At 40.6% G+C, this 26,835-nt stretch overlaps 1 protein-coding gene across 1 annotated transcript in view; it reads left to right on the top strand.

Moving 5' to 3' along the window:
• RSPO3 (R-spondin 3) overlaps positions 1-23,325 on the top strand; it is a 55,446-nt gene extending 32,121 nt beyond the window's left edge. The window contains exon 5 of the mRNA XM_079971968.1: positions 22,073-23,325. Coding sequence (XP_079828094.1) covers positions 22,073-22,263 — 191 coding nt within the window. The 3' untranslated portion in view covers positions 22,264-23,325. The remainder of the gene's footprint in view (positions 1-22,072) is intronic.
• Positions 23,326-26,835: the final 3,510 nt, after the last annotated feature.

Here is a 26,835-nt window from a genome sequence, read left to right as displayed (position 1 = left end):
TGAGAGGTCTAGCTGTTTGTGCCAAGTGCTCCCTTTGTATGTAAAGTGCCCTTTCTCTATGGATTCCATTGCCAGAATTCTTCTTTGTGTGCTCTAAGTGTTCATGATATGTGAGGCCAGAGAGATATAGCCCCATGTCAAATGCTTTGTCATCTGAGTTATGGCCTCTGTTGGGGAGTTTATAGACAAGTCTTATGGGTTGTGATTGAGTGCATAGTTATGCCATATCCTAGATTCTGTTGTAACCCTGGGTGTAACCCTGAAATGAGTTTTATAGATGGAATTGTTGTTATCCCAACTCTGTGATCGCCTAAAGTTTCGCCATTGTTGAAAACATATTTGAGGTCAGAAGAAATATGGGATTTGGTGTAAGCATGGTTCTCTCCTGTCCTTCCCATGTATCCACCTGTTTTGGTTGCTACCCCTACTTTCCTAGGTCGTATGTAGAAAACTGTGATGTTGCTAACTATAGCCAATTGAATTGAATGCTGCATGTCCTATATAGTCGTTTGGTGAAACTCTTTTTTTCTTTAGTGGTGCTTTCATGAAAATATCCCTTTGTGTGTGATGTGTTTTAAAAAAAGGTGGGGTTTTTTGTCTTAGTAATTTTTTTAATTCTGTCTTGTGTTGTTTTGCATTTATTTATTTCATAAAATTTATTGTTTAAAAAAACTTAAAGCAGTTTACAAAAAGAATAAAACAATAAAATTATTGGTAAAGATGGTTAAAAGCAACTATTTAAAACATTTTTTAAAAAAATCAAAATCAGTGATAAAATATGTTAAAACACACATCAACATTCTACATACAGTATATGGGGAGGTTTGCCTAAACAAAATGTCTTTAACAGGCACCCAAAAGAATACAGTGAAGGTGCCTCCCTGGTGTCAATATGTATTAATGTAGAAGACCATTAACAGCGAGCCAGGTCTCAGAAAAGTCAAAAGTTTAAGTCAGAGTGGGGACACAACCCAGCCCACAGCTATGATATAACAGAGCAGTTGTGGATCAGAAGATGGCCAGGCCTGCCAAGGGTCATTGCAACAGCTTCCACCACTCACAGTTAGTGTCGAAGGCTGTTTTATGAATGCTGGGCCATGTGGTATCTGGATCCTTGTTGTGCCTGGTTATAATAAGGGAGAAAAGGAAGAGTAATCAGCAGAACACAGTGCTGTGTACTGCAGTGCTATACAGCACAGTTGATTTGTGGACCACACCCTGTAAAAGTTTTATATGCCTTCCTGTTCGTCTGATCTCTTTTCTACTAAACCAAAGTACCTTTTAGTTCTTTTTCATTGCTTTATCCTTCCTGCCCCACTTAGTGACTTGCATGCTGCAAACTGGTTTGATATGCACAATTCTAAAGGGATCGCAACAGCTCATTATATTAATGTGATTTCCAGAGGTATTCTAGATACTCTAAGGAAGTATTTGCTATTTAACAACTCCATTAACTTTCCATTGATTTTTCACTTCTAAAAATAAATGCACATTAGCAATTTTCACTTTTTGCAAATGGCCTTGGTTTCTACTGGCTAGCATGTAAATTTCAAAGTTGTTTGCAAGAAACCAGTGTTACATATTCACACATTTTATGATGTGTCTGTTCACCTGAATGAGCCAGGAATCTATTTTATGGGATATGCCTACACGTCCAATTATCAATACCCTTTTGTTAGGTACTATTGGGGAACTTTAAGAGAATATGAGATGATAAACTTCTAAAATATAATAAGCTGTAGTGAAATATTTCACTTGACATTAATGGCTATAGAATCCAGCACTTCAGGATAGTTCAGAGATGGTGTGAAAGGATGGGCAAAAAGGGGCAGCCTAGAGCAAATGTGACTATTTTCCATTGGCCATGAGTGGTTACAGATATATAGCTGGATCGAGGTGTCAACATGCACCTGCTTCCTACATATGGTTCATCTTTTGCCCATATGTAGCCCACAGGGATTCAGTTGGAACACTTTTAATTGGAAGAGGCTTTATTCAAAGCCACAGACTTTTGAAATATCTTTGGGAAACTTTTCACATTTACTTGTCTGCCAAGGGTTCTTTATACATTGCAGATAGTTCTGGATCATATTTTAGGCCACATGCATTGTACTGGTCAGCCCTGCTAGGACTCATCCTTAACCTTATGTGAACTGAATCTGGGAGCAAAGTCTGGAACACACCCAGCCAAAGTGGAAAATCTTCAAAGGTGAACAAGATGTCTTTCATGAAAGCTTGCCTGCTATTCTTGCCTTTCCCACTGAGGAACTACAGATATATTTCCAAGCAATCCCGGGGACACAGTTTGCAAACCCACTTATCTAAGTGATCTGATGATGGAAGGCATACCCTCTAACATCTCTCTGCTGAAAATAGGGATATCCCATTCCATAATTATAATTTTACTATTTATACCCCACACATCTTACTGGTTTCCCCAGCCACTCTGGGCAGCTTCAAACTTATATAAAAGTATAATAAAACATTAAACATTAAAAAAAAAACAACCCTTCACTATACAGGATTGCCTTCAGATGGCTCAGGGGTCAGATAACTCCATACCCTCCAACATTTCTCCAGTGAAAATAGGGATGTCCTAAGGAAAAGCAGGACAAACCGGGATGGCTTCTCTAAATCAGGGACGTCCCTGGAAAATAAGGACACTTGGAGGGTCTAGGAAGAGATTTTTTTTTTTAATGCCTTAAGCTATGTCAAACATTTGAATTCATATAAAGATTTCATTTGGTTTTTGAAGAGAGGAAGGCCAAAATTTTGGCCACATCTAATAGTTTTATTTATTTTTTCAGATCAGTTCATCCATCCCTAATTAGTATATGTGTCCATGTAGTGCATCCAACATATTTGTAGACCGGATCTGATAAATATGCAGTTGACTCTTGTATATACAGAGTCCAGTCGGACGTCCTGTTGGGCTTTCAATAGATTTCCTAGAACACTATTTAGCTAAAATTCACAAAGCCATTCCTCAGTGTTAGTGTTGCTGTGGTTTTAGATGAAGACAATGTAACACAATGCCAGCAGGCTCAAAGAATTAAGCAATTAAATTCCTCTTATTTACGCCCACTCTCATACCACACAGATTCGGACATCAGTGAAATGCAATGAGTTGCAAAGAAAAGTGGGCTGCTCATTTAGCGTTCCTGTGGGACACGTTGTTGCAGAGTTCATCTCTGTTCACTTTTCTTTGTTTATGAGCAAAGATTCAATTAACATTATGTGAAACTGCTCCAGAGAAAAACAACAGAAGCAGCATAATGCAGTTTATTAAAAGAGAAAGAGTTTTCAATTCTGTGCACATGTGCCCTGGAATGAGATGCCTTGCTCAGATGTCAGACAGACTTCTGAATAAATATCCAACTAGGCATAGGTTAGGCTGAATATGAAAGAGGGTACAAAATAATTTACAGGCTGACATACATATGCAAAAAAGTTAAACCAGAGTACTTCTGATAATAATCCAAAGCAATCAAGTCCCACTGACTTTGGCTTCAATCGAAGTATTTTGGTGTTACCACTGAACAGTCTTTTACCAACCAAAATTTATGTTGGCGGTATGATTTGAATTCATGAATTTATAGTGAGTTTCAGAAACATTCATAAATGTGTCTGAAAATTGCTGTTATATAGTTTTTAAGTATGTTTGCTGTGAGCATGCTACAATATTATTCTGGAAGTTCTTTCATTCCTACCTACCAGTATGATTACCGCACTTTACCGTGTGTAAGAGGAGGTGGTTTTTTTTACTCTAAAATAATGTTCAAAATCGGGGGTTGTCTTATACATGGATAGTGCTGAGGGGGGACAGGCGTTTGGTTGCAGCCGCAAGCAGGAGCTTGTCAGCAGCGATAGGGTGGGTGATTGGTGGCTGCGTCAAGGGCTGCTTTGGATTGGCTGCTGCTGCGGCAATTGGGTTGGTGACTTGGTGGCTGCAGCAATGGCTGCTGTGGATTGGCTGCTACTGCGTCAATTGGGCATACGCTTGCCAGCTGCTGGTTTATGGCTTCTGTGACGCATGCAATTGGCAGCATTTGTCAGTCTGGTGAGTGATTTTTGGCACCCCCCCCCCAAAAAAAAGCTGAACAACTCTGGGCATCTCCCCCCCATTTTCTTAAATTGGATTCCCCAAAAATAGAGGTTGTCTTATACATGAGGGCATGTTATACACGGAAAAATACGGTATGTCATGCCTGCAGGTTTGGAAATCTTTTGTAAATAAGAAATGCCTTTTCTTTTACAGAGGGTATTTTTGGCTTTTAGTATTATTTTACATTGTTTTATTATTAGTATAATCAAGGGGAACAAGCTAAGGTTACTTTTTTTAAAAGCTGAGGACTCACATAGGCGTTTTGGGAACCACTGACTAGAAACATTGCAAGAGGTTGCCCCAGGTTCAAGAAGAGAGCCTCATCAGAACCTAGGCATCTTCCTCTTGTAGTTTCCTATCAGATTCCATCACAGTGATGAAGACATTATAACTACGGTGACCAGTGGCAAAAGAGGAGCACATTCATGCACCTTATATAGATTAAGTTAGAAGAAGGAATTTCAGCAGGATTCTACCCCCAGTCAGTCTCAAAGTGCCCTCTGACAGTTTACCAGGTAAATAAGGGCCTTCTGTGGGTGCCACCCTGTGAGGTGAGGTGGGTTGGTATCTGGAAGAGGACCTTCTCAGTGATGGCAACACAACTATGGTGTGCTTTCTTCAGGAAAGTATGCCTGGTGCCTACTTTGTTGTCCTTTTGGCACCAGGAAAGGGCAGTCTTCAGCCACCATGACTTCTAAATAATTTTAGCCCTGCTGATTGTCTTTATCTGGCAGCAACCATTTTGCTCTGTGCTTGGGCCCCACACACATTGGCAGAGCATGCATAAGCCCATCCCATTGTGTTCCATCTTGTTCCGCCCCTGTTTCGCCCTCTTCCAAGTCCAAAAAGACCCATGCATCAGCAGCGCATCAATTGGGCGCACTCTTCTTTTAATGTAATCTGTCTTGGAAATTTCTTTGGAAGGGCAGTATAGGCATTTCTATACTTAAAGAATGTTCTGAATCCTATTCTCAGGATCAGCCTTCAGTTGTGGATTATGTGACAGTGTGTTTCTCTCTTTTGTAAATATATGCAGCCTTTATTGGGCACCTTTTACTAAACAAACAAGGGTCCATCTCTCTCTCTGCATTGAAGGATCTCAAGCAACTATGCCTGCTGCTCCTTTCTCTGCCCTTCCCTTCACAGCAGAATGTTGTACAAGGGTTCAGTATCTTTGGCAGCCTAGGCTGTTCTACTTCAAATATAGTTTTGCATGCAAGAGAGACCATGTTAGTCCCCAGCAACTCCAGAAGTGTTTGGGAAAGTCTCCTTGGCTGAACCCTCAGACAGCTGCTGCCAGACAGAGGAGACAATACTGAATTAGATGGGCTACTAATCTCAGTAGGGATAAGGTTGTTTCAACCCAAAGTGGCATAAGTTGAGTGAGTGAATAGCCAGAACTGGATATGACCCACAGCTGTCCAATATTTTAAAACATAAAAGGGATTGTGCAAAACCTTTCATCAACACAACTCAGTTCAAATAACTAAGATGCACTTTCATTTGGCAGTATGATTTCAGCATGTTAATTATAACATCTCCATTTGGCATTTAGGGAAGATCCACATCATGCACTTGAAGTGCATTCAATGTATATTAAAAGCACAAGATATCCCCACCCCACCCCCAAATCCTGGGAACTGCAGTTTACGCCTTATAGACCCACAATTCACAGGACCCTTAATAAACTACAGTTCCCAGAATTCTTTGTAGAAAATAATGAGCTTTAAATGTATGTTGGATGTGCTTCAAATGTATGCTGCGGTCCTGTCTTTATATGCTTTATTTACTACTAGCACAAAATATTTTTGGCAATATTGTCTGCCACTGTTTTGCTCTAGTCCAGTATTGGACTAGGGTATTGGAAAAGGGTGTGTGGACAGAACGCAGAATTTCCCTGGATTATTCTAGTGTGTCAGGAGTGTACAGTGCATAGTGCAGCAGGAATCTTGGATGGCAAAGAGTTAGGTGCAGCTCAGAGCTACAAAGCCTCTTCCCATTCCTACGGGGTAGTAACAAAATTGTAACCTGCAGTGGAGGATAACCTGCCTCTAGTATTCAAAATATGAAACATGTGTATGGTGGAAGGCAAAGCATTTCACTCCCAGTCTACTTCTTTCCCTGTCCCCACATCAAAAAACATGCTGCCTTGAGGAACTTGGAGCAGATGCTGAGACTCTTCCAGCTGAGGCGTATCACGCCAGCACGATCCTCTAGCAACAGCATGTGAATGACACCAATGTGGTTACGGTTAATGCCCTTTCTTTGTGGTTATTCCCCAGGCTGCTGAGGCTTCAGAATTAACATGAAGCTAATTACCGTATCTCAGTGTTGACATTTTGCATACGCTGCTGGGTCATCATAACTTGGATTCTGTGACTCCAAGCTACTACTATAATTATGAAAATCCTGTGAAGGGTTTGGCTGTTTATTTTTAATGGTTTTTTTCTGCCAGCAAATCCTCTTTTATTTCCCCCCTTTCTTCCTTGCAGCAATTTCCCCCCCCCCCTAAGGTAGCACATTTCTGCTTCATTTTGAGTACTCCTGAGAGCTCAGTTGCAGACTCCCTGTTATAATCGTGTTGTGACAGATTGGCTTCAGCTATGATGACTTAAATACAACCAACAGAGGGGAAGCATGAGAGATAATCCTTACCATCCTTCTCCATTAGCATAAGCAGCTGCCTTAGGGACAAGCTAGACATGAAGTTAATTACATGAATGTGGTTAAGGCAGGGATAGTGAATGTGGTCCTCCTCAAGATGTTGTTGGACTACAGCTCCCATCATCCTTGCCCATTAGCCATGTTGGCTGGATCTGATAGGAGACAGAGTCCGGAAACATCTGGAGGGCACCATGTTTGCTACCTCTGGGTTAAGATGCACACCTAAAAAAAGAGTAAATAGCAGTCACAGAGGGTTCTAGCAGAAGCAGAACTGTAGAGGTTGTGGAAGGAGTTTAACTCTTTTCCTCCCTCCATGTTCACCCCCGCCAAATCCTCCACAGCTGCTATTTGCATCAGGAGGGAATCTTTTTATTGGTGCCAACAGAGCCAGTACATTAGTTTGTTCACTCAAGGAGACAGTACTTTCCACATCCTTTTTATTTACCATTGGTGGCCAGTGAGGTGATTCACCAGTAACCATTCTGTGGCGACCAAGGAGTACCATGGGATTCATTTCCATGCTTTGTCATTACTGACTGGTAAAAGAGATGGAACATAAATCTTTGTGTATAAGGTGCATCGCAGCACTGGGAGCTTGTGGAAGTGAAGAGGGAGGAGGCCATAGCCAAAGCCATCCGAGCACATGGTTGCTGATATGATATCCCAGCGCAGATCCAGGCTGCTTCTGCCTCCACTACCACCTCCCATCTCTGAAGGTACAAGTGGGAATTCCTTTCCTCTCTTGATTGTCAGGCAGCGGCTGCAGGCATAGCAAAGCCACCTCACCAGCTGCCACTGCTTGCTACCTAAGATGCCAAGGATTGAACCTGGGACCTTCTTTATGCAAAGCAGATGCTCTCTGTTGCTGAGCCATGGTTCCTTCCCCAGCTAGCAGTATACGAAATGAAAAATGCCTGAGAAAATCTGCAACACAGACCATCTGTAACACAGAAAATCTGTAACACACTTGAGTCACCTATACACAAACAGTGCATTGGGATTTGCAGTGTGCCGCAACAGGGTTTTTGTGGGGTGTAGTTAGCTAGTTTGCACAACACGATAAACCAAACCATGGCTTAGTAAGAATGCATGGGCTCTAAGAGAGAGGTTTACAGCTGCTTTTCTCCTTTTGACTGTTGTGGTTTATTGGGCTAAGCCAAGACTTGGTTTAGCATGTCCAAACTGGGACTCATGGTTAAGCTTTATCCTCACTAACCACAAACTGTAGCCAGGAACAAACCTTGACTATTGCTCATGGTTAGTGAGGTCAGAGCTTAACCACAGACTACATGTTAAGCCAAGCCATGGCTTACTTTAGCATAGCAGGCCAGCAAGAGAAATGGGCAGGAGGAGCAACGTAGCTACAAGCTTCTCTTCAGGAGCCCACACATTCGCATCGTTTTGGTAAGCCATAGTTTGGCTTAACATTTCGTATGAACAAGGAGGATGAATACTGGAGCCCAAGTTGAAGAAAGAGCCGAATATCTCCTTTCTAGCATTTCTGTACCAGTTCTATCACACATTCTGCATCCGATCCATATATGGACAAAAGACAATTCCCCCCCGGGTCTCAGAATGGTGCTGGGCTGCTCATTGCATTAGCAGAAAGCTCACCTCTTTCTCCCCCCAGTTGTTCTCTCTGCTTCTTAACTCCTCAAACAGGCAAAGATGCAGCAGAGGGGTCACTTGGCAGCCTTCCCCCCTCCTCTGAAGCTTGTGCTGAAAATGTGTTGGACTTAATGCAAGTAAACAACTTTGTTAACCAGATTATAAATCATTTTGAAACTTTAAAGCATATGTTGAACACTCTTGTACTCTGCAACCAGAGAAAACATTTTTTAAAAAAATAAAGAATAAAGAATTGACCATATAATAGCTACTTTTTCCTCAAACTGCTAAGCAAAGTAAATTAATCAATGTACACTTTTATGAACTTTTTATTATTCAGAGCTCTGCTTTCAACATTCTAAACACTGCCCTTCATCAGTGGCTGGCAGCTTATTAAATGCTGAGGGCCACGTAGGGAAAATGTAATGAGCTGGATCACTGTAGTTAATTTAAGATGTTTTTAATTGCTAATTTACATAATTATCACATCAAATTCTAATTGATGGGTATGTTAACCTCCCCCCACACTCACCTTTGCAATACTTTTATAGTGAAGCTGATAAGCTTGATATTTGGAGATAGACCTAATCCTCAAGTTGTGTGAATGGTATGGGAAATAGCTGTCTTGTGGTTTAGTACATTCCTGTTAGTGGAACTGCTCATTTTCAGGTGGTTCTATTTATGTGGTTTAAATTTATACCAAACCATATGGGAAATGCTTCACTCAAGCAGCTTCTGACATGGCTTGGGACCCCAGATCCACTCTAGTAATGTGGAAATAGAGCCTTGCAAACCAAGAAACCCCAAATGTGCAATACTGTGGACAGCATTCAAGACAGAGAAAAAATAAGAAAGGACTGCATAAGACAACTTTCAAGGGTTTCATATATTTTATTTTACTCTTATGTTTGACTGACTGACACATTTCAGGATTCTCATAATACACTTTTTTTTTTCCTTCAGGAGTTGATGAATGCATTATATTTCATAAATAAGTATTTCAACCAACTTTTAGTAGTAAAAAACTAGTTGACTCAGGATACTCATCTAGAAATTCACAATTCAAGGCATGAAACTTAAATGGTAAATAGTACCACTTTCTGACACTCATGTGTCTGGCAAAAGGCTTATCCACACTTCCTATTATTATTATTATTATTATTATTATTATTATTACCTCTCCCCCCACCATTCATCCAAAGGTCCCAGGGTAGGTCACAACAATTAAAACACAACATGGATATTAAAAACACAATATTACTCAATACTGAATACAGTTTAAAACAACTTAAAAGTATGCCTTTGTCTCCGTTTACACAGAAGTTCACTGCTTGTTTGCAGCATCTTATCTTATTTTTTTAAAAAAATATTTGTAATTTTCATTTACTGTATTTTTCGCTCTATAAGACACACCAGACCACAAGACGCACCTAGTTTTGGGAGGAGGAAAACAAGAAAAAAAAATATTATGAATCTCAGTAGTCAGAACAGCAAGAGGGATCGCTGCGCAGCGAAAGCAGCAATCCCTCTTGCTGTTCTGGCTTCTGGGATAGCTGCGCAGCCTATATTCATTCCATAAGACGCACACACATTTCCCCTTACTTTTTAGGAGGGAAAAAGTGAGTATTATAGAGCAAAAAATATGGTATATACATTACAACAATTATTTTGCCAAGTTTTAACATTTTCAATTTTGACCCCTTTTTGCAGTTCTTTACATTTATTTTCGTCCTTTCCTGCATACTCCAAATTGTCTTAACTTATTCTTTTATTCACACACCCACACCCACACCCACACACCACTTCCATTCTTTTCTAAAAAGTTTGTTGTCTTGATTTCTTATTCTTCCAGTAAGTTTTTCCATTTCTGCATACTCCATTAGTTTCTGTATCCACTGTTAGCATCTTTTCTTCAGAAAGAATATGAACAAATGGTTATGGATATGGAGGAATATGGAAGAACAATATATTAACTATTAATTATGTTTCATCTACTTTTAGAACAATTGAGTGAGGAATAAGATTTTCTTTTTTTGGGGGGGGGGGGGAGCTCTGTTGATGATCCAACATCATGTTGATCATGCCAGGCAACTTGGCTTTAAGCCAGTTTAGTGTCACATAGAGGAGACTGTGCGGGTTTTAGTCACTTGAGGCAAAACAAAACCATACATTCGCACATCATGTTTGCACCAAGAACCAGTCTGCTCCACCAGACCCTTCCATGCACCCAGATCTCCTTCGCCTGGCATCTTTCCCAGGACTATTCTAAACAAGCAGTTCGCCCTGCTGCTGCAACAGAAACAAGCAGCTTACTTCCCCCTGCGCTCGCTGAATGACTGCTGTTTATCTAGAGAATACTGACACATAGTGGAAAGGCCAGGAACTGGATGGACTGGGTGGAGGAGTTGCTCGTGGCGCCTTCTCTTCTTGGATCTGGCATTTCATCCTTTGAATGTTGAAAATATCGTGAGTGGAGGGGAAAGGAAGGGCAAGGAGGAGAAGGAGAAATAATTTATAAGTACCTCCAATAAAACACGGCCAAAGTATGCAAAACATTTTGGAAATGCCAGCCGCAGAGGAGGAAACATTTTTAAATGTAATGAAAGCAAAATTTAGTACTGTTTAATTATTTTTCCATGGAATATTTCCATGTATAGCAACGCTGTTACGACGCTGCTAACCACAGAATTCAGTAGTATTTACTTACTATTACTAGCCGGAGTCTTTATGGGCCGATTTCAAAGTGGAACAAAATCACTGGCATCTCTTTCCCTCAGACAAACTATTCCAAGCATCACCTTTACCAACGTTTTTACAAAGAGAAGGCCTGCAAGGCACAGTCAGTTCCACTTATTAGGAAGTGGTCTAGAAAGTGTCCAAGTCAGCGTAGGCATTAGAAAAATGGTTACTGTTTGAGAAATGGACTGACATCAGGCCCAAAAGGGACTGGTAAATCATCATCTAGTCTAGACTCTTGCCTAATACAAACCACATTTATCAAGCTATTGTGGTAGTACGTGCAGCTAAACTAAAGCACATATTAGAGGGGGTGGGGGGAAAGACATCCAGGATTGAAGTAAATAGCAGTTTTGGTTTGGGTTTGTGTATCGTCTCAGACTGAATTAAAATGGAAGTAACTCTTCATTTTATGTGCATTTCTTTAAAAACGTGAGTTTTATGTTCCTGTGCCTATGCGCCTATAAGGGGTGAGGGACTCTGCTTCTACAGATGCACAAAAACATATTTCAAATATAAAATTATCCTTTTGAAAACATTCTTTTCAAGCAGGTGGGGTGGTGGGAGAGTGGACAGAGAATATTTTTTATTACCAGTAACGAAACAGGAACCAGTTCACATGTGTCTAAGATGGCTACATAACCACAGTCCAAGAAAAGCAGTAGAATAATCAGCTTTGGGAGAAATGGCATACTTCTACTAGACGTATGTAATGATAGATAATGTAGTTTCTCTCAATAGACAGACTGGAGTGTGCATGTGTGTCCCTGCAGGATCTGACTAAGAAATGTGCATTCAGTTGTATGCAATACACATTTGTTTCAAGGCAGATTTAGCCCTGAGCTGGGCTGAATATTCATAATCACTCAAAACAGGAGTTTTTTGGGGGGGGAATATACATTGTGAAGTGTTTGAAAACTAGCAGAACAACTGGGACTGAGAAGCAGGCATCTGTAGAACTGAACAGCATTTAAGAGAAGCAAACCTTCTTTGGTACTGAAATGCAGTCACATCTCTGCTCATAAAGTTTTATTTAGATTCATCTGTTTTTCCATTGTTTTATTTAGACTCATCTATTTTTTCTATTGTGGCATATCTGCTTAGGTTAGCTGGCACTCACCTATGCATCTGTACAGGTGTATGTGTAAATAAAAGATAGATAAGGCGAGTGGATAAATTTTATATACACACACAAACACACACTGCCCAAAAGTTTTTGTCTATGGACATAAGTAGCCTCAGTATAAAGATATTCAGGTATATCAATGCCTTGGCTTAGAATTTCTTCAGATGGTTTGCTTTCTATTTGTCATCATCTGAGGGATTCGGTTTAAAACAAAAACAGGCTTCCAGCATAAAACACAATGCTACATTCCTGAAACATGAGATGAACAACCTTTAATTTGCACAAGCTTTCATTCGCAGGAACATGAAATGGATGGCGCACCATCATTATGGACAATGTCTCTTTTTGCTTTTAAGCCAACACAAAAGGCTAAGTAAGATGCTTAAACATTTAAAGAAATCTCCTGGTGGTCTCTCCTATTCTTTCTGTCTCCCCTTCATTTCTACTGATTACATGGATTGCATGCTGTGTTCTTCAACCTCTACTTACTGTTGGCTTGGAGTATAAGGCTCCCTCTTAGCAGAACCCTTTCAAAACTCTTAAGGTCAGATTGCGGAAAAATCTCAGCTGCTGGACTTGGATCCTCTGAGCTAGTAACCATTTATAATTAATATTAATGAATGGCAGATGACAGCTGTTTATTGCTTAAGTAGAAATGTGCATTGCAAAACCAGAAGGATTTAGTTTAAACTCCAAGGAATTGACTTCATTAGTGGGACAGATGACTGGAGAAGAGAGAAATTGCCAGTGTGGGATCCAAGTGCTGGAATACCAAAATCTGTACAATGCAGTGCAATCCAGAAAAGGTGCTCTGCTTGTTCTTTATTATGAGTTCATCATACAGGGCACTGGCTGAAGAATTTACCAAAGTATTCCAAGGTTTAGCTTTATTACGTTTATATATTGCTGTCCACTGCGAAAAGTTCCAGAGTGATTTACAATCATAAAAATACATAAACATATTAAAAACATCAAATCATTGATGCAGTGCATATGCCTGAGAAAACAAGAATGCATTTGGCTAAGGTCGAAACAATGAGAAAGTTGGCACCAGACTGGCCTCCTTGGCGCCATAGACAGGAACGTACAACAGAAAAGGCCCGTTCTACTGACTTACCCATGCACTGAAGTATTCAAACTTTTGCCAAAGCAGCTATAGTAATGGTAGTTTTTAATACTCAAAAGTTACCCCTGCTTTGCAGATGTGGTACACACACAGTCAAGGCAGTGATAGAAAATACAGCATTGGAATTTAGGTATCTTGGTTTTTCAGTCCAATGCCTGATTGACTGATTTATTACATTTGTTGATTACATTTGTATCCTGCCTTCCTTCAAGAAACTCAAGATGGTGGACACTGTCCTCCCACCATGGCCATCCAATTTTATCTTTATAGCAACCCTCTAAGGTAGGTCATGCTAAAATATAGTGAATAGTCCAATATTACCCATTGCGCTTCATTGCTGTAATGTTTCTAGGGGTTGCTCGTGCGTAAATCGGCGCCACGCTTGGCTGAGTTACCTGGGTGAACCCTTTCTGTCCGGACAACCACTCACCCGTGGCTGTCTCAATCGCTGGCAGAATCCGTCAGTGGGCGTTTCTTGAACTTCTTCCAGCAAAGAAGCTCTTTGACACCTAGTCTCCGCCTACTCTCCCTGCGCGGAAGTCTTCTGCGCAGGGAGGGTGTGGGCAGCGGAGGACCCGTGCTCTCCCCTCTGGTCTCCGGCGAGGAGTCATGGAGCCACCTCGCCGATTCCCCCATCTGCCCCCCTTCTCCACTAGTGTTATGCTGATTTCCTTCCCCAGAAGATGGGCTGCTTCTCTCCCTCCCGGTACGCTCTCCGGAATCCCTCTGGAGCCCTCCCTCTCCCTCTGGCTCCGATGGCAGTTCCCTGACAATTGCTGAGTAGGGTTTTGAACAGGGGTTCCCTAGTCTAATACTCTAACCACTGCACTACAAAGCTCTGGTTCAATCAATCCCTTATTAACTACCCTTCAACTGAACTTGGTTCCAGTTCTGATAAAATGTTCCAGTCTCAAGAACAGACTGGCATGTCAATCAATCTGCAGTGATCATACCAATGAATCCCTCTTTGCCTGAACCTTTGGATTCTCCTACCCTGCCAAAGATCAGCCCAACTGCAGTTGAGTCCTCTTTTCATCAAATTAACCCTCAAGACCACAAACCATCAGGGGGTTGTGAATGAATTATTTATTACGATCACAGGCCAATATTATCAGACACGCAAATAAATCATACGGGGGGTTGTCATATTGCCTGGGTGACTAATTGGCCCCAGTAGTGGCTTAAAAAACACACCACACACTAGTTTTTACATCCAAATCCTCAACCACCAATGTCCTGTCCCCTCTGCCACCCAAAATAAAGCATTTTCAGATACATTTACAGATGCATTTGTGGAATGGTTGTTTTCATGTGGGAGCTGTGATTTTTTTCCCCTGGGCATTAGTGTGAGAAGAACTAATTCAGGTTCTTGACTAAATGGTACTAGTGGAAAGAACAAAATAATTGTCTTGTTAGGTCAAGTCATAATGCTAGTCTGGCATTCTGTCTCCAGCAATGGCTAGCCAGGCTGTGTAGGAAGCTTACTAGTAGGACTTAATAAAGGTGTTGCTTGTCCCTAACATTTGTAATCTAGGGCATACTTCCTGTGAACACAAAGATTTCACTTTACATACCATAGCTAATAGCCATTGATCATTTTATCCTTTGTGAATCTTCTTCTTCTTCTTCTTCTTCTTCTTCTTCTTCTTCTTCTTCTTCTTCTTCTTCTTGGCTATATAAAGTCCAGTCATACAGTGTGGTGTGATTTCTGCTTGTATAACACCACAGCGGTTACATCTGAAACTGGCAACTGTGTGATCCAGAGATCTCATGGAAGGCATTCTTCCAGGGGGTCTGTCCCTCAGAAGAGTAAGGGTACCTAACCCTCTCCCACCCTAGTAACCCAGCAACTGGGATTCAGAGACACAATGCTTCTCCTGCTCCAGACACCCTATAGCTGTAATGATTAATATCCAATGACAGCCCTATCATCCTATGAATTTTTAACCCTCCTTCAAAACCATCTAAGTTGGTTGGCAGCATTACATATTGTGCCAAGGAATCACATAGTTTATGCTTCGTGAATAAGTGCTTTAAAAAACAACAACAAACCTGTCCTAAATAGCTAATCACCAAGTGATGAACTTCCCAGCCCATAATATGCTACACAAGCAGAGTGACTTGAGATCAAATGCACTATTAAAATACGAAAATGTTAAAGAGTCATTGTGATGTTTTGGGGGTCTTGTAAGAGCACGACTGGATAACAAACTGGTAAACATATTGTTAAAAACCCCACAGCAGCATCTATTGAATAAAATGAAGATGCAGCCTCTGTCTCCACATGAATGAATCAGAGCATTAATCCTTCACATTTTCCCTGTCTCTTTATAAACAGTTGGCTGCTAATTTCAGTTTCTGTAAAAGCTATGGCACTACAAACAGCCATAAATTCACTGCTCATTCTTTTGGGGGATTTGGAAAAGAATAAACTTGCTACATTCTTGCAAAAGTGAAACTGGATAGAACCTACATGTAGAAGTTTGTAGTTTGCATTTATATTCCCATCAGAGGAAACAACCCTAATTCACACTATCATGATTTTTATTGCTAAGGGGCTGCTGGCACAGTGCAATCAATATAGAACACGGATCTCACATGGTTTTGCTCATGTTTAAAACCAACTTCAGTTTAAGGAGCAGTAGAAAGGGGGTATACTGTGCAGGAGATTCACGCAGTTGCCAGGTTTATGAATGAAACAAATGAACAGCAGCTAGTGAGAAAATTGATGAAGCATAAATAGTTAAATACCACTTCACATATTACAGACAACTGTGGAATAGAGGGCCGTAGTGATGGCTGCTTCTCTGCACAAGATTTTAGCTCAGAAAGGATGCAACCTATTTCCTTTTTCAGTTCTGCTTTCACTCCAGCAGCTAAGGTGGAAACTCCACTCCAATACATAGGATCAAACTCATTATGTTTGAGAAATGCCAACAAAGTATACTGACTTTTTCTCTGGTAACCAGAACAAATCTATGTAGGTTACACCACATCTTACCTTAACCATGGTACCTGGCTGCCCTTTTATTTCTGAAACTGAACATCTAAATGTTCCTGCCAACTATGCTTTGTATTCAGTTCAGCATATGCTTTCTCATTCCATCACTACACGGCAGCATTCGGTGGTCTACTACCTTTTGAAGCCTAAGCACAAACTGAATAATAATGTGAATTAATTCCACTATATCGAGTCCTGCAACAAATCCCATTAATGTCCCCAGTGATTCTCTCTGCTAGCATTTTTGGTGTCAGCCGTAGCAACCAATCGCTTCAAAGCAGTTTCGCTAAATAAGACCTACAGTTTATATACAGCTAAAGGGTAGTGATGGTTGGGGAGATTCAGAGCCCATTCAAACAGAAAAAAACCCTCTTCTCCACATCAGAGATGCGCAGATCTACATGTGCTAATGGACTCAAGGAAGTGTGGCAATTGCTTGGAGTTCTGCAATTTGATTTGATTTGATTACAGCCCCCTTCACAGGATAAAGGGGCTACAGGGTTGCACCTTTTAGGCCCATTTCCGGTGTCACTTGGCTTCTTCTGACCACTCTCTGATGCTGTCCATAGCTGGGGAAAGTTCAGAAAGAGGTACGCCTGTCAAGTGCAAGCAGGCTACCCCTGTGGCTTGGAACCCTGACTATTTAGGGCTACAGTGTATGAAGGCAACTTGCACATCTTCAGCAGACTTCCATCCTTCCCCCAGTGCATGAACAGCATGGGGTCAAAACCAGAAAGGGGTGCACCATTACGGGAATTCATTTATTTTTCATCTATATTGTTTCATTCATCTCATAGTGACATTCTGTTGGCAGGTAATACAGTATGAAATTGAGTCAATAAATGCTCCTGGGCAGAGAAATGGAAGCTTTCAGAAACTACTCTTTCCACATATCACCATACATTTAAAGCACATAGCCTCCCCCCCACAAGGAATTCTGGGGGCTGTAGTTTACCCCTAACAGAACTGAAATTTCTGTCACCCTTCAGGAACGACATTTCTCAGGATTCTTTGGGGGAAGATGTGCTTTAAACATATGGTATGGCTGTGAGTGCTTATGTGGGCTAATGCTATTCAAACCTGATCTAAAAGGGTGCATTCGGTTCCCCACGCTGGTTTTGCTTCCATATTTGGTATCAGGAAGTAGTTTAGAAAATATTTAACTCTCTCCGCCCCCTCTTCTTGTAGCATATGGTTTGGCCTGAGTCGGATGGAACCATCTGTTCTACAAGTCTCTTGCTATGTTGCAGTCCATTTGCTTCTGTTCTCTGCTTGTGATATATGGTATTCCACGTTATGTGTTAAGTGGTGGGGAGGAGAATGCAACAGGACAAATGGCAAACGGTGTGTGGATTGATTCTCTCTTGAAGCAAGGTCATTGGACTTTACAATCATCTAGCCCTGATTTTGGGAACTAAGGAAATAAATGGCCAATGGCATAAGAAAAGTGTTGCACAAATTTCAAATAGTGCACAATGTATTTACACATTGGTTTATTTCAGTTATTTTTAAGTATGAGTTCAAAGAGAAGCAGTATCATTGTTCATTACAAAGTGGTTGGATTGCAAATCCTTTTAACATGAAATCAAATTATTCCTTTGGGTGCTCTCTCCCATTGCAATATTGTTCTAGAATGAGTTCAGATAATCTGCCAGGATAGAAGCATCTGTCTCTTATCATGTATAACTTTTCCTGATTATTTCTCAAAGGGCAGACTAAACATGCAGTTCTGACATAATACAGCATCAGATCTGTGTTTCTGGTTTGCTCAAATGCCTCCACTAGCTGAACTAAAATCTCAAAAAAAGAAAAGAAAAAAAGAAAAGAGCAATAGCCGTGACCTTAGGCAAATCTAATGGGAGAGGTTAGAGTGCTGGAAGACCAATAACAAACATCACACTCACCTTATGTGGAAATGCTGCTGCTGAATGCATACCTGTAGCTTTTTCAGAACAATTCAAACTGTGTACCACCTGTTCAGTTCCTGTCCTAAGTGGTGGGAATTACTACAAAACTTTGTTGATTGTTCTCTTCATGGTATGTCTGAAACAAGATTGTCAGATCATGTTGAATGTGTAAAGTCATTTGCAGCTCCCTTGCCTAGCATTAAATTAGCACTGGAAGACTTCCTAGGACTAAATTTTACAGCCCAAACGAGAAATGAATTCCATGGAGATTTAATATGTGACATCTTTTGCTTGTGTGTTACTGTCAGTCATGTGGTACAAAATATTAGCTGGCATTGATATATGCAACAAAGTCATCCAAGATAAGAGATGCCACACTGGATATTGAAGTAGCAAACATAGAAACTCTCTTCACAGAGCTGACAAAACTTCAAAACAACTGGAAATGCCTGTTGAATGAAGCCAAACTGGTTGCATCAAACTTAAATACAGAAATAAAACTCTCCCATAGATGTGATGGAGTCAGGCTCAAGAGGGCAAGGCTGCATAATGACAGCACACCTACTGCTAACGTGGAAGAAATGAATGGCATAGATGATATTCCAGAAGAGGCCTACTTCAGAAATTGTGTGTTTTACATTTTGGTAGCAGGATTAACTGTCCGCTTCAATGCTTTTAGGCACTTAGCAGAAAATTTTGATTTCTTATAGAAATATTTCCCCATGTCCAAAAGCGATGTGGAGAGGAAAGCCTTATCTTTATCAGAACAATATCCTGCTGACCTTAATGGTGAAGATTTTGGAAAGGAAATGCAACATTTACCCTCAGTATATAAAGCAAATTTTGTAAACGCACAGTTAAAGCCATTAGATCTGTTGAACTTGTTAACAGACTACAAAGTACAGATTTTCAAATGTTTGTGTTAGCTTAAGAATACTATTAACAATAGTAAGCAACAGTAGCTTCTGGAGGGAGGTCATTTAGCAAACTTCAGCTAATTAAAAATTATTTAAGGTCCACAGTGTCTCAGGAACATCTTGTGGATTTGGCCAGGCTAAGTATTGAATCAAACATTGCCAGAGCAAGTAATTTCCATGCTGTCATTCAAAATTTTTCACAAAAAGGCCAGGAAATATATTTTTAAAAAGTAAATATTAAGTTTATCTGCCCTTTTAAAAACTAATATGAATACTTCTGCATTGCAATGTAAAATGATGTTCTGATGTGAATTCTTTCTCCTTATCTGCATTACAGCATAAACAAAGTTATTCAAATCAAATTTGCTTTATTATCTCTGATCTTCTTTGATTTTATTTATATTTGTCTAAATTTATTGTGGAAGGAGTATACTAGCATAAGGCCTTAAATGCAGAAAATTGACAGAGCTCCCCTCTCCACTCCTTTCTCCTCTTCCATATCCCTTTTGACCTTACAGGCTGCAGCTCATGGCCTAAAGCTGTAATGGATAAAAACAGAATGACTAAGAGGCCATGTATGCTTCATAAATTGTGTTTGTGCAAATAATCTGGCTGCAAGGATGCTTTGCCATAAGGTGGGCCAACGGAATAGCCTGTTGCTGCTCAAACCTCTCTCTTTAAGTGATACGGCTGTGTGCTTGAGCCCAAGGGAAGAGTGGAAGTGTGTGGCTGCTGACAGACAGCATGATGTAGTGCTTGGACTAGGACCAAGGGAGGCCTGAGTTCAAATCCCCATTTGGCCATGAAACTCACCAGGGTGACCTTGGGCCAGACTCTCACTCGCTCAGCCTAACCTAAAAATGTCATTAGTAATAATAACTTGGAAGCCACATGTTCTAATGCCACCATCCATAAAGCTCTTCATTCTGCTTCCAGTGCCAGCAATACTGTGCTAGTAGATAATTTCATCCCAGCCTATAACCAGGGTAAAGCTTCTTGGAGGTTGGGGGCAGGCTTGGCCTTTACTCTCTTCCTTTAGAAATGGCACAAGTCGTTGAGTACCTGAAATACTGGGGAATCGTGCTGTTCCTTGAATGAATTTAAAAAAGGCTGGCAAATGAAAATGCAATCACTTTCGTGCTGGATGGGAGCCTTGGGAGAAGGGGTCCTTAAAATTATGTTTTTGGCAGACATCTGTGGAGTTCAGTCTGAGTGTATTTGAAAGTTGGCCCTTCTCCAAAAAATTGGTCATGCTTCTTGGAAATGAGAAAGGAGCTAGGAATTTACGTAACATTGCATTAATGGACTATAGGTGACTTGAAGTTGACCCAGGAGTAAACAAGAATTGCATCAGTGGTTTTGGAGACACTGGCTTTTCCAGAGCATTTTCCCAATTGGGGATTGTTAATTGGAGTTATATATCTGTATGCTTTCCTTTTTAAGCCATATTGAATTGATTTATGGAAAGAGGCAACAAAAGCACTGCTGGCTGGGTGCACCTTAACAAAGCTTTCCCCACATAGCCTTGCACTATTGACATTGTCCTCCTACCATGGTGGACTTGCAGGCTAGTAATTCCAGGTGGGACAAGCTCATGGAGCTTTAAATTATACACCTTTCACTTTATTGGGTCCCCTACCGCCTTTGCATTCCATGCATAATTCAGTGTGCAAGGTTCAGCAGGTGAAAGAGTAGACTTCATTTATACAAACATTCAGCACATTCTTGCAATTGTTAATAAGAATCTGCATCTCTGGTTCACAGTTTTTGATTACAATTCTCACTCTTGTTTCTTTCTGTGGGTTAAGCCGTAATACCACAGCACATTGGACTGGGAGCAATTCCCATTGAAGTCAATGGGACCTACTTCTGAAAAGTCAAATACAGGGTTGCACTGTTAGTTGTTTTATATTGACATTTCTGCAGCTGAATATCACAGCTGACTGTGTGAGTGATATCTTCCTGTATCCTCTCAGTGTGGTAAACCAGATTGATTCACAGTGTGGTTGAAAGAAAAAGAACATATATAATGTATACACCCAGGATAATAGTGCTCTTCACTCTCCTTCCTGTTTTAACCCCAGACTTCTGCACAAGAGGATGAGTTTTTTTCTTTTCACATTGGAAAGAATCCTATTCTCTCTGAACAGACTGCAAAAGATGGGTTCAGAAAGCTCAATGGTGCCCCTTAGTGGATTTTTATTGCTACTTCACCTAAACCAATGCAATTTGTGACATTCAGAACTACAGGAATTGTTCGTTATCCATCCTTAATTGTTGCATTACAAATAATACTTCCAACACTGAAATCCAACTTAGTTTCATTTACATATTTCTTTCCCCACATATTTGTAGATGCAGGTATCTCAAACCTACAAATGGGCACACACTTTTGAAATCCAGTTGCCACCAGCTGATTTATATTTCTTCCTAGCAGAATATATACAAATACTTTATGGAAAATATATTGCTATAGAACATTACTAATGGTTAAAATGTATGCAGCAAAGCCATGTTACTTATATTGAATTCTAGCACATTGCCATTTATTATGTCTAATTTATTTTTACTGATATGGCGGCTGCAGGCTATAGAATAACTCCTATTGAAGAGCAACTGGAGCAGTCCTAGAAGGAATTTTTTACAAGAATGATTACCAAAATGTCTATGAAGTGTGAAATACTTAAAAAAGAAATGGGTGCATTTTGTGTATTGGAGTAATGTGTCATGATTAAGACAAGAGTTTGAAGTGGTGTGTGCTTCCAGTTACTGTTCACATTTGTAGAAATGCAGAGTTAAAGGGTGGGGGAGGGAATAACAACAACCTTTGAAGAAAAGTGAATATACGTTTTAAGGAACGGTCTTGTTGCTTTTTGCTGTAGGAAGAAGAAGCAGAGAGGAAAGAAGAAAAAACCAAAAGACAGAAGAAAACAAGGAAAACAGGCAGGAAAACAGTGGCCGAGAATCTAGGAGACAAAACCGAGAACGGGACAACAAAAGTAAAACACAGTTGAAGAAAAGAAGAGCACAGGATAAACAGCAGAAACCAGTAGCCACCAGCACTGTACACTAAATCGCCTTTACACCACTGTTTAAGACTTTTGCTGCTGCTATTTCCACCAGTTCTCTGAGGCTGGTGCTCCCCAATTAAGCCACAAATGGACAATATTTCCAGTTACTCTTAAATCTTAAATGACATTCCAAATAATTCCTATTATATTCTTCATGCAGTCATAGTTTATTCAAGAGACTGACATGAGCCAAGATTTTTTTTAAGTAAAAGAAAAACCCTTTAAATGGGATACTTTCAAACTGTTATATTATATGCTTCCATGCATCTCTAAGAGGCAATTTAAAAGTTTTGTATATAATTATCAATATGGTATAAGGTATAGCAATATATTGAATGACATCTGCGGGGGGAAAGTCTTTTTCCTTTGTAAAATATTTTTTCAATCTATTGTTTATGAAGCAAGAGATATCTAAGTAAAATATACAGTATCCCTTTGTGCATAATTATATATGCTACATAAGAGTCTGGAGAAAGAGGAAATCTGTTAAGAGGTGTTGGGAATCTAAGCTTTGATGCTGCACATTCTTATCAGAACTCAGATACCTGGTGGTTCCCTGGTTTTCATCCCAGACTCATGTGAGAAACTCCCGGCTGAACAGTTTCAGGGCTCTGAAAGCCAAGGGGGTAAAGTAGGGGAGGCAGAAGCCACATTAGACACACCAGAGACTCTTTTTCTGAAGAACAAGCAATAGCGCTTAGCTATACAGCGCTCCTATCCGCAGGACAGCACAATAGTTTCTGGTCTAAACCATGATTATACAAGGTGTGCCGTTCTATCCTTCTTCTTTTTTTGTAACTCTGTGTAACTTAAATCAGCATTTCAAACCTTCCAGTGACTGACACACCATATTTGTAGGAAAACAAACGAACGAACAAAACACAGAGCGAATAAAGAACAAAGACAGACCACGTAAATATAATGTCATTTTGCACTGTTGATTTTTCCCCCTTTCATTTTTTTAAAAAAGAATTAAACACCTATCACACAATCTGCTTTGTAAACAGAGAAAAAGATGTTCTTTAGAAATGTGCTATCTAATAAACTAAGGCCACTTTACTGAATCATGTATATTTGTGAGTGGAATACATGAAAATTCATTAGAAAAAGAATACTTCCAGACAAAGGTCTTTAAGGGTGACAAGCATCCTTATTCAAGATAGATTGTGAACTAACCAGCTGTTTGGGGAGATGTGCAGGGGGAAGTTGCTAGCAGCACAAGACAACTTTCAAACCAGCCCTGTAGCTGTGCCTCGAACAGGCTCCTGATCTGTAGCAATTAGCAGGCAAAGCTTTTGACATCATGGAGGTTAATGTCGCTACCTGCTAATTCCTGCAGATCAAATTGCTTTTAAAGGCATAGCTAGAGGTGCAGTTCATAAGTGGGCGACTCTAGCACAAACTAAGAGTCCAATCCTTCCTGTACACAGTCTGGTGTCACTTGCTGTGATTCAAAATATGATTTAAGTGACCTTTGGATGGTGGTGGGGAACCTGAAGTAAGGCTGCCACAAACTGGAAAAATCAGTTTTAGCATTTGTTTCACAGAAAGCTGAGCAGATGCTACACCTTAACTCTAGTTCCACATTGTGAGGGGCAGCTGTATGTTCATTTGTCATCTAGAGCAAAATCGGAACTTTGGCGAAGGGCCCTCTCTACCCAGATTGGTTTGTGTGTGTGTTCTGCAAAATATCATTGAAGCAATCATGGTGCATTAGTGATACACTTATGCTAGACTGCCCACACATCAATCTACTTCACTAGTTGTTCTGAGATGCTCCCTCAATGTTAGTGCATTATTGCCATCTCGAGGGGCACTCATGTTCTATAGTGCAACAAGTGGGATGAAAAACAAATAAATAAAATAACTTCAGCAAAAAGTTATGGGATGTGCCCTGATCAGAAATTAAACAGTATTCATTCTTTAAAAAATTACAGTACTGAAAACGGTATAATATATATCTGCTCCAATGCTGTCCATATTCACATCTTTTTCTTTCTCAATTTTAGCAAAACATTTGCCCCTCTCTCGGGCAGGTCAGCATAGCCTCTAAAACAAAGGTCAGCAACCTAAGGCCCATGAACCAGAAGCGGCCCATGAGGGTCGCTTAACTGGCCCATAAGCAGCCCCTGAACCGAGCTGCCTGCCCGCTTGGCGAGGCCCCGCCCGCTGCACTAAACCAGCGCAGTGCAGTGCAGGAACTCTCTTCCATGGCTCCACAAATCGCTTCTGCGCATGCCCAGTTGCCGGAAATCACGTCTGCACATGTCCGCAGTGCCGGAAATCGCTTCTGTGCATGCTCAGACGCTGAAAATTGCTTTTTCGGCATCTAGGCATGCGCAGAAGCGGTTTCCGGTGCCACGGACATGTGCAGGCGCGATTTCCAGCATCGCTCTGAGGCAGTCCAGCCTGGCCCACAGAGGATCTCCACGGGAGTGATCCAGCTCATGCCCAGTAAGCCTTGCCGACCCCTGCTCTAAAACCACCAGTTCTGCAGAACCATATAACAAGACAGGTCATTACTGACATTGAGTGAACTCCGTATGAAAACAAATATTTGGCCTTCTCCTGCCCTCTCCCCCTAAAATGGGAGCTTAATCGAGTGGTCATAGAATTGACTATACAGTTGCTCACGTCCATACTTCTCTTTAAGTATGTGATTTATGCTGCTCACATTTGTAGTGATAGGTAGGTGAAGAAGTAGTCGCTTCTGTGTGAAGCTATAATGAGTAACATTAACAATTTTTGAAATAAAGTGCAAAAACATGCCAATGTCGACTGTCACATTGTCATTGCCCCTGGCTGCCAGCTCTCCTCACTGCATTTGTTAATTAAGCAGTAAGATATAACAGAAGGTGGAACACTGCTGATTAATGCATGCCTGGGGAGCGTAGAAAAAATCCTGTTATCATGAAGCTGGTGTCACCCAAAGAGTTCATCATTCTGCACCTCAGAATAGCACCATCTGGAGTGCCTGTGCTTTGAACATGGACATAGAGTCTCTTATTATATTCATAGGATGCCAATAAGAAGAACAATATTACTAACAATGGACAGACCATCCTATTTCCTTTCCAGGTCAGCTTCCTATGTGTTCAATTATAGGTCTGTTCTGCTGACCCATATCTGTGGATTTATTTATTTTTTAAATGAAGCACTATTTTGTATGCATTCTTTCCCTAAAACATCATGCATTTCTCCATGCTTTCCCATGTACGTTCCCTTAATATACACATTTTTGTGCAGATTTTTGAACCTAAACTGCGCTGCAAAAATTGGAGAAGTGAGAAATCTGATGCAGATTGGAAACTCGGCTAATAATGAGTCCAGTTCACTTTAAAATATGGACTGAACAAAATCTCCATCTCTATGGTCTCCTATTTCAACTGGAAAATGTCACTTTTCATAGGACTTGGCAAGTGTTTATCAATGTTAGACATGATTATGGCAGCTGTGGTAACTAATTGGAATGGCCTGTTTGTGTAAGCAGTGCAATGCATGAGCTTAGATGCTAGTGGATCTCAACTGTGGGCAGGTAAAGTGGCTGGTATCTATCTCTAGTTCTGAAATACTACACAGATGATCAGGGCCATCATAAGCATATCCGGTGCGGTGGTGCAAAGATCCCTACGGCGACCTTTTTTAAGGGGGGGGGGTGACAAAGTTGTTGACCTTTTTAAGGAAAGGTTCCCCAGAATTGTTGACCTTTTTTTAGGGAGCTGATACCACGCTTACACATTATCTTTGCTTGGGAAAAGAAAACAAGAAACATAAACAAAGAACCAGTAAACAGTTAGGATGCAGCTTTGCAGCTTAACTGTATCAGAAAGGCACCAAGCCTATTTGGTTGCCAATAAATATTCCTGCAGACATTTCAGAGATCATGGTCTTTCCGACTAGTGGCTTTGTTAATTGTCTTACTTTAAATGTTGTGATGATCCTATGCCCTTTTAAAATGTGGTTTTGGGAAGTGGGGGTTATTGGGGTTGTTGTCTTTATTTTGATTATGTATTTTGTGGTTTTATATTTTGATTTTATTCAGTGAAGTGCCCCAAGACCTTGGGGTATAGGGAGGTATGTAAATTCAATTAATAATAATAATAATAATCCCACTTCCCACCATCCACATGCCCCTTTTTATCCCTTTACAATGGTTTTTTTATTTTTGCACCAGCTTTCTTTCAGCTGGCATAAATAGATAAAAATGGAAGTCGGGGGGGGGGGGAGGTAGCAGTGAGAGAAGAGAGACAGACATCCCCTCCCATATCCTATGCCTTCCTGCAGCACTACTCAGAAGTAAATCTGACTCTGTATACTATGGGGCTTACTCTCAGGTGCATTTACATAGGATTATCATTGCTGCATAAATTATACCTTTATATTGCTTTTAATTATCACCTGCCCCAGGAAGGTGACCTTTGCAAAATGAAATCGCAAGATCAGAAATACCGAGTATAAAAGTGGTAGGCAAGGGGTGAAGGGTGGAGACAGACGGCTGGTGACGCACAAACTACCGATGCTTCATCCAGCCCACATCATAGAAATGGCTCCCCCTGCTTTAAATTTCATGGTGG

This window comes from Podarcis cretensis, assembly GCF_951804945.1.
Source record: "Podarcis cretensis genome assembly, chromosome: 3".
Taxonomy (NCBI): Eukaryota; Metazoa; Chordata; class Lepidosauria; order Squamata; family Lacertidae; genus Podarcis; species Podarcis cretensis.
Note: the sequence above shows the minus strand (reverse complement) of the source record. Positions and strands in the feature narration are given on the sequence as shown.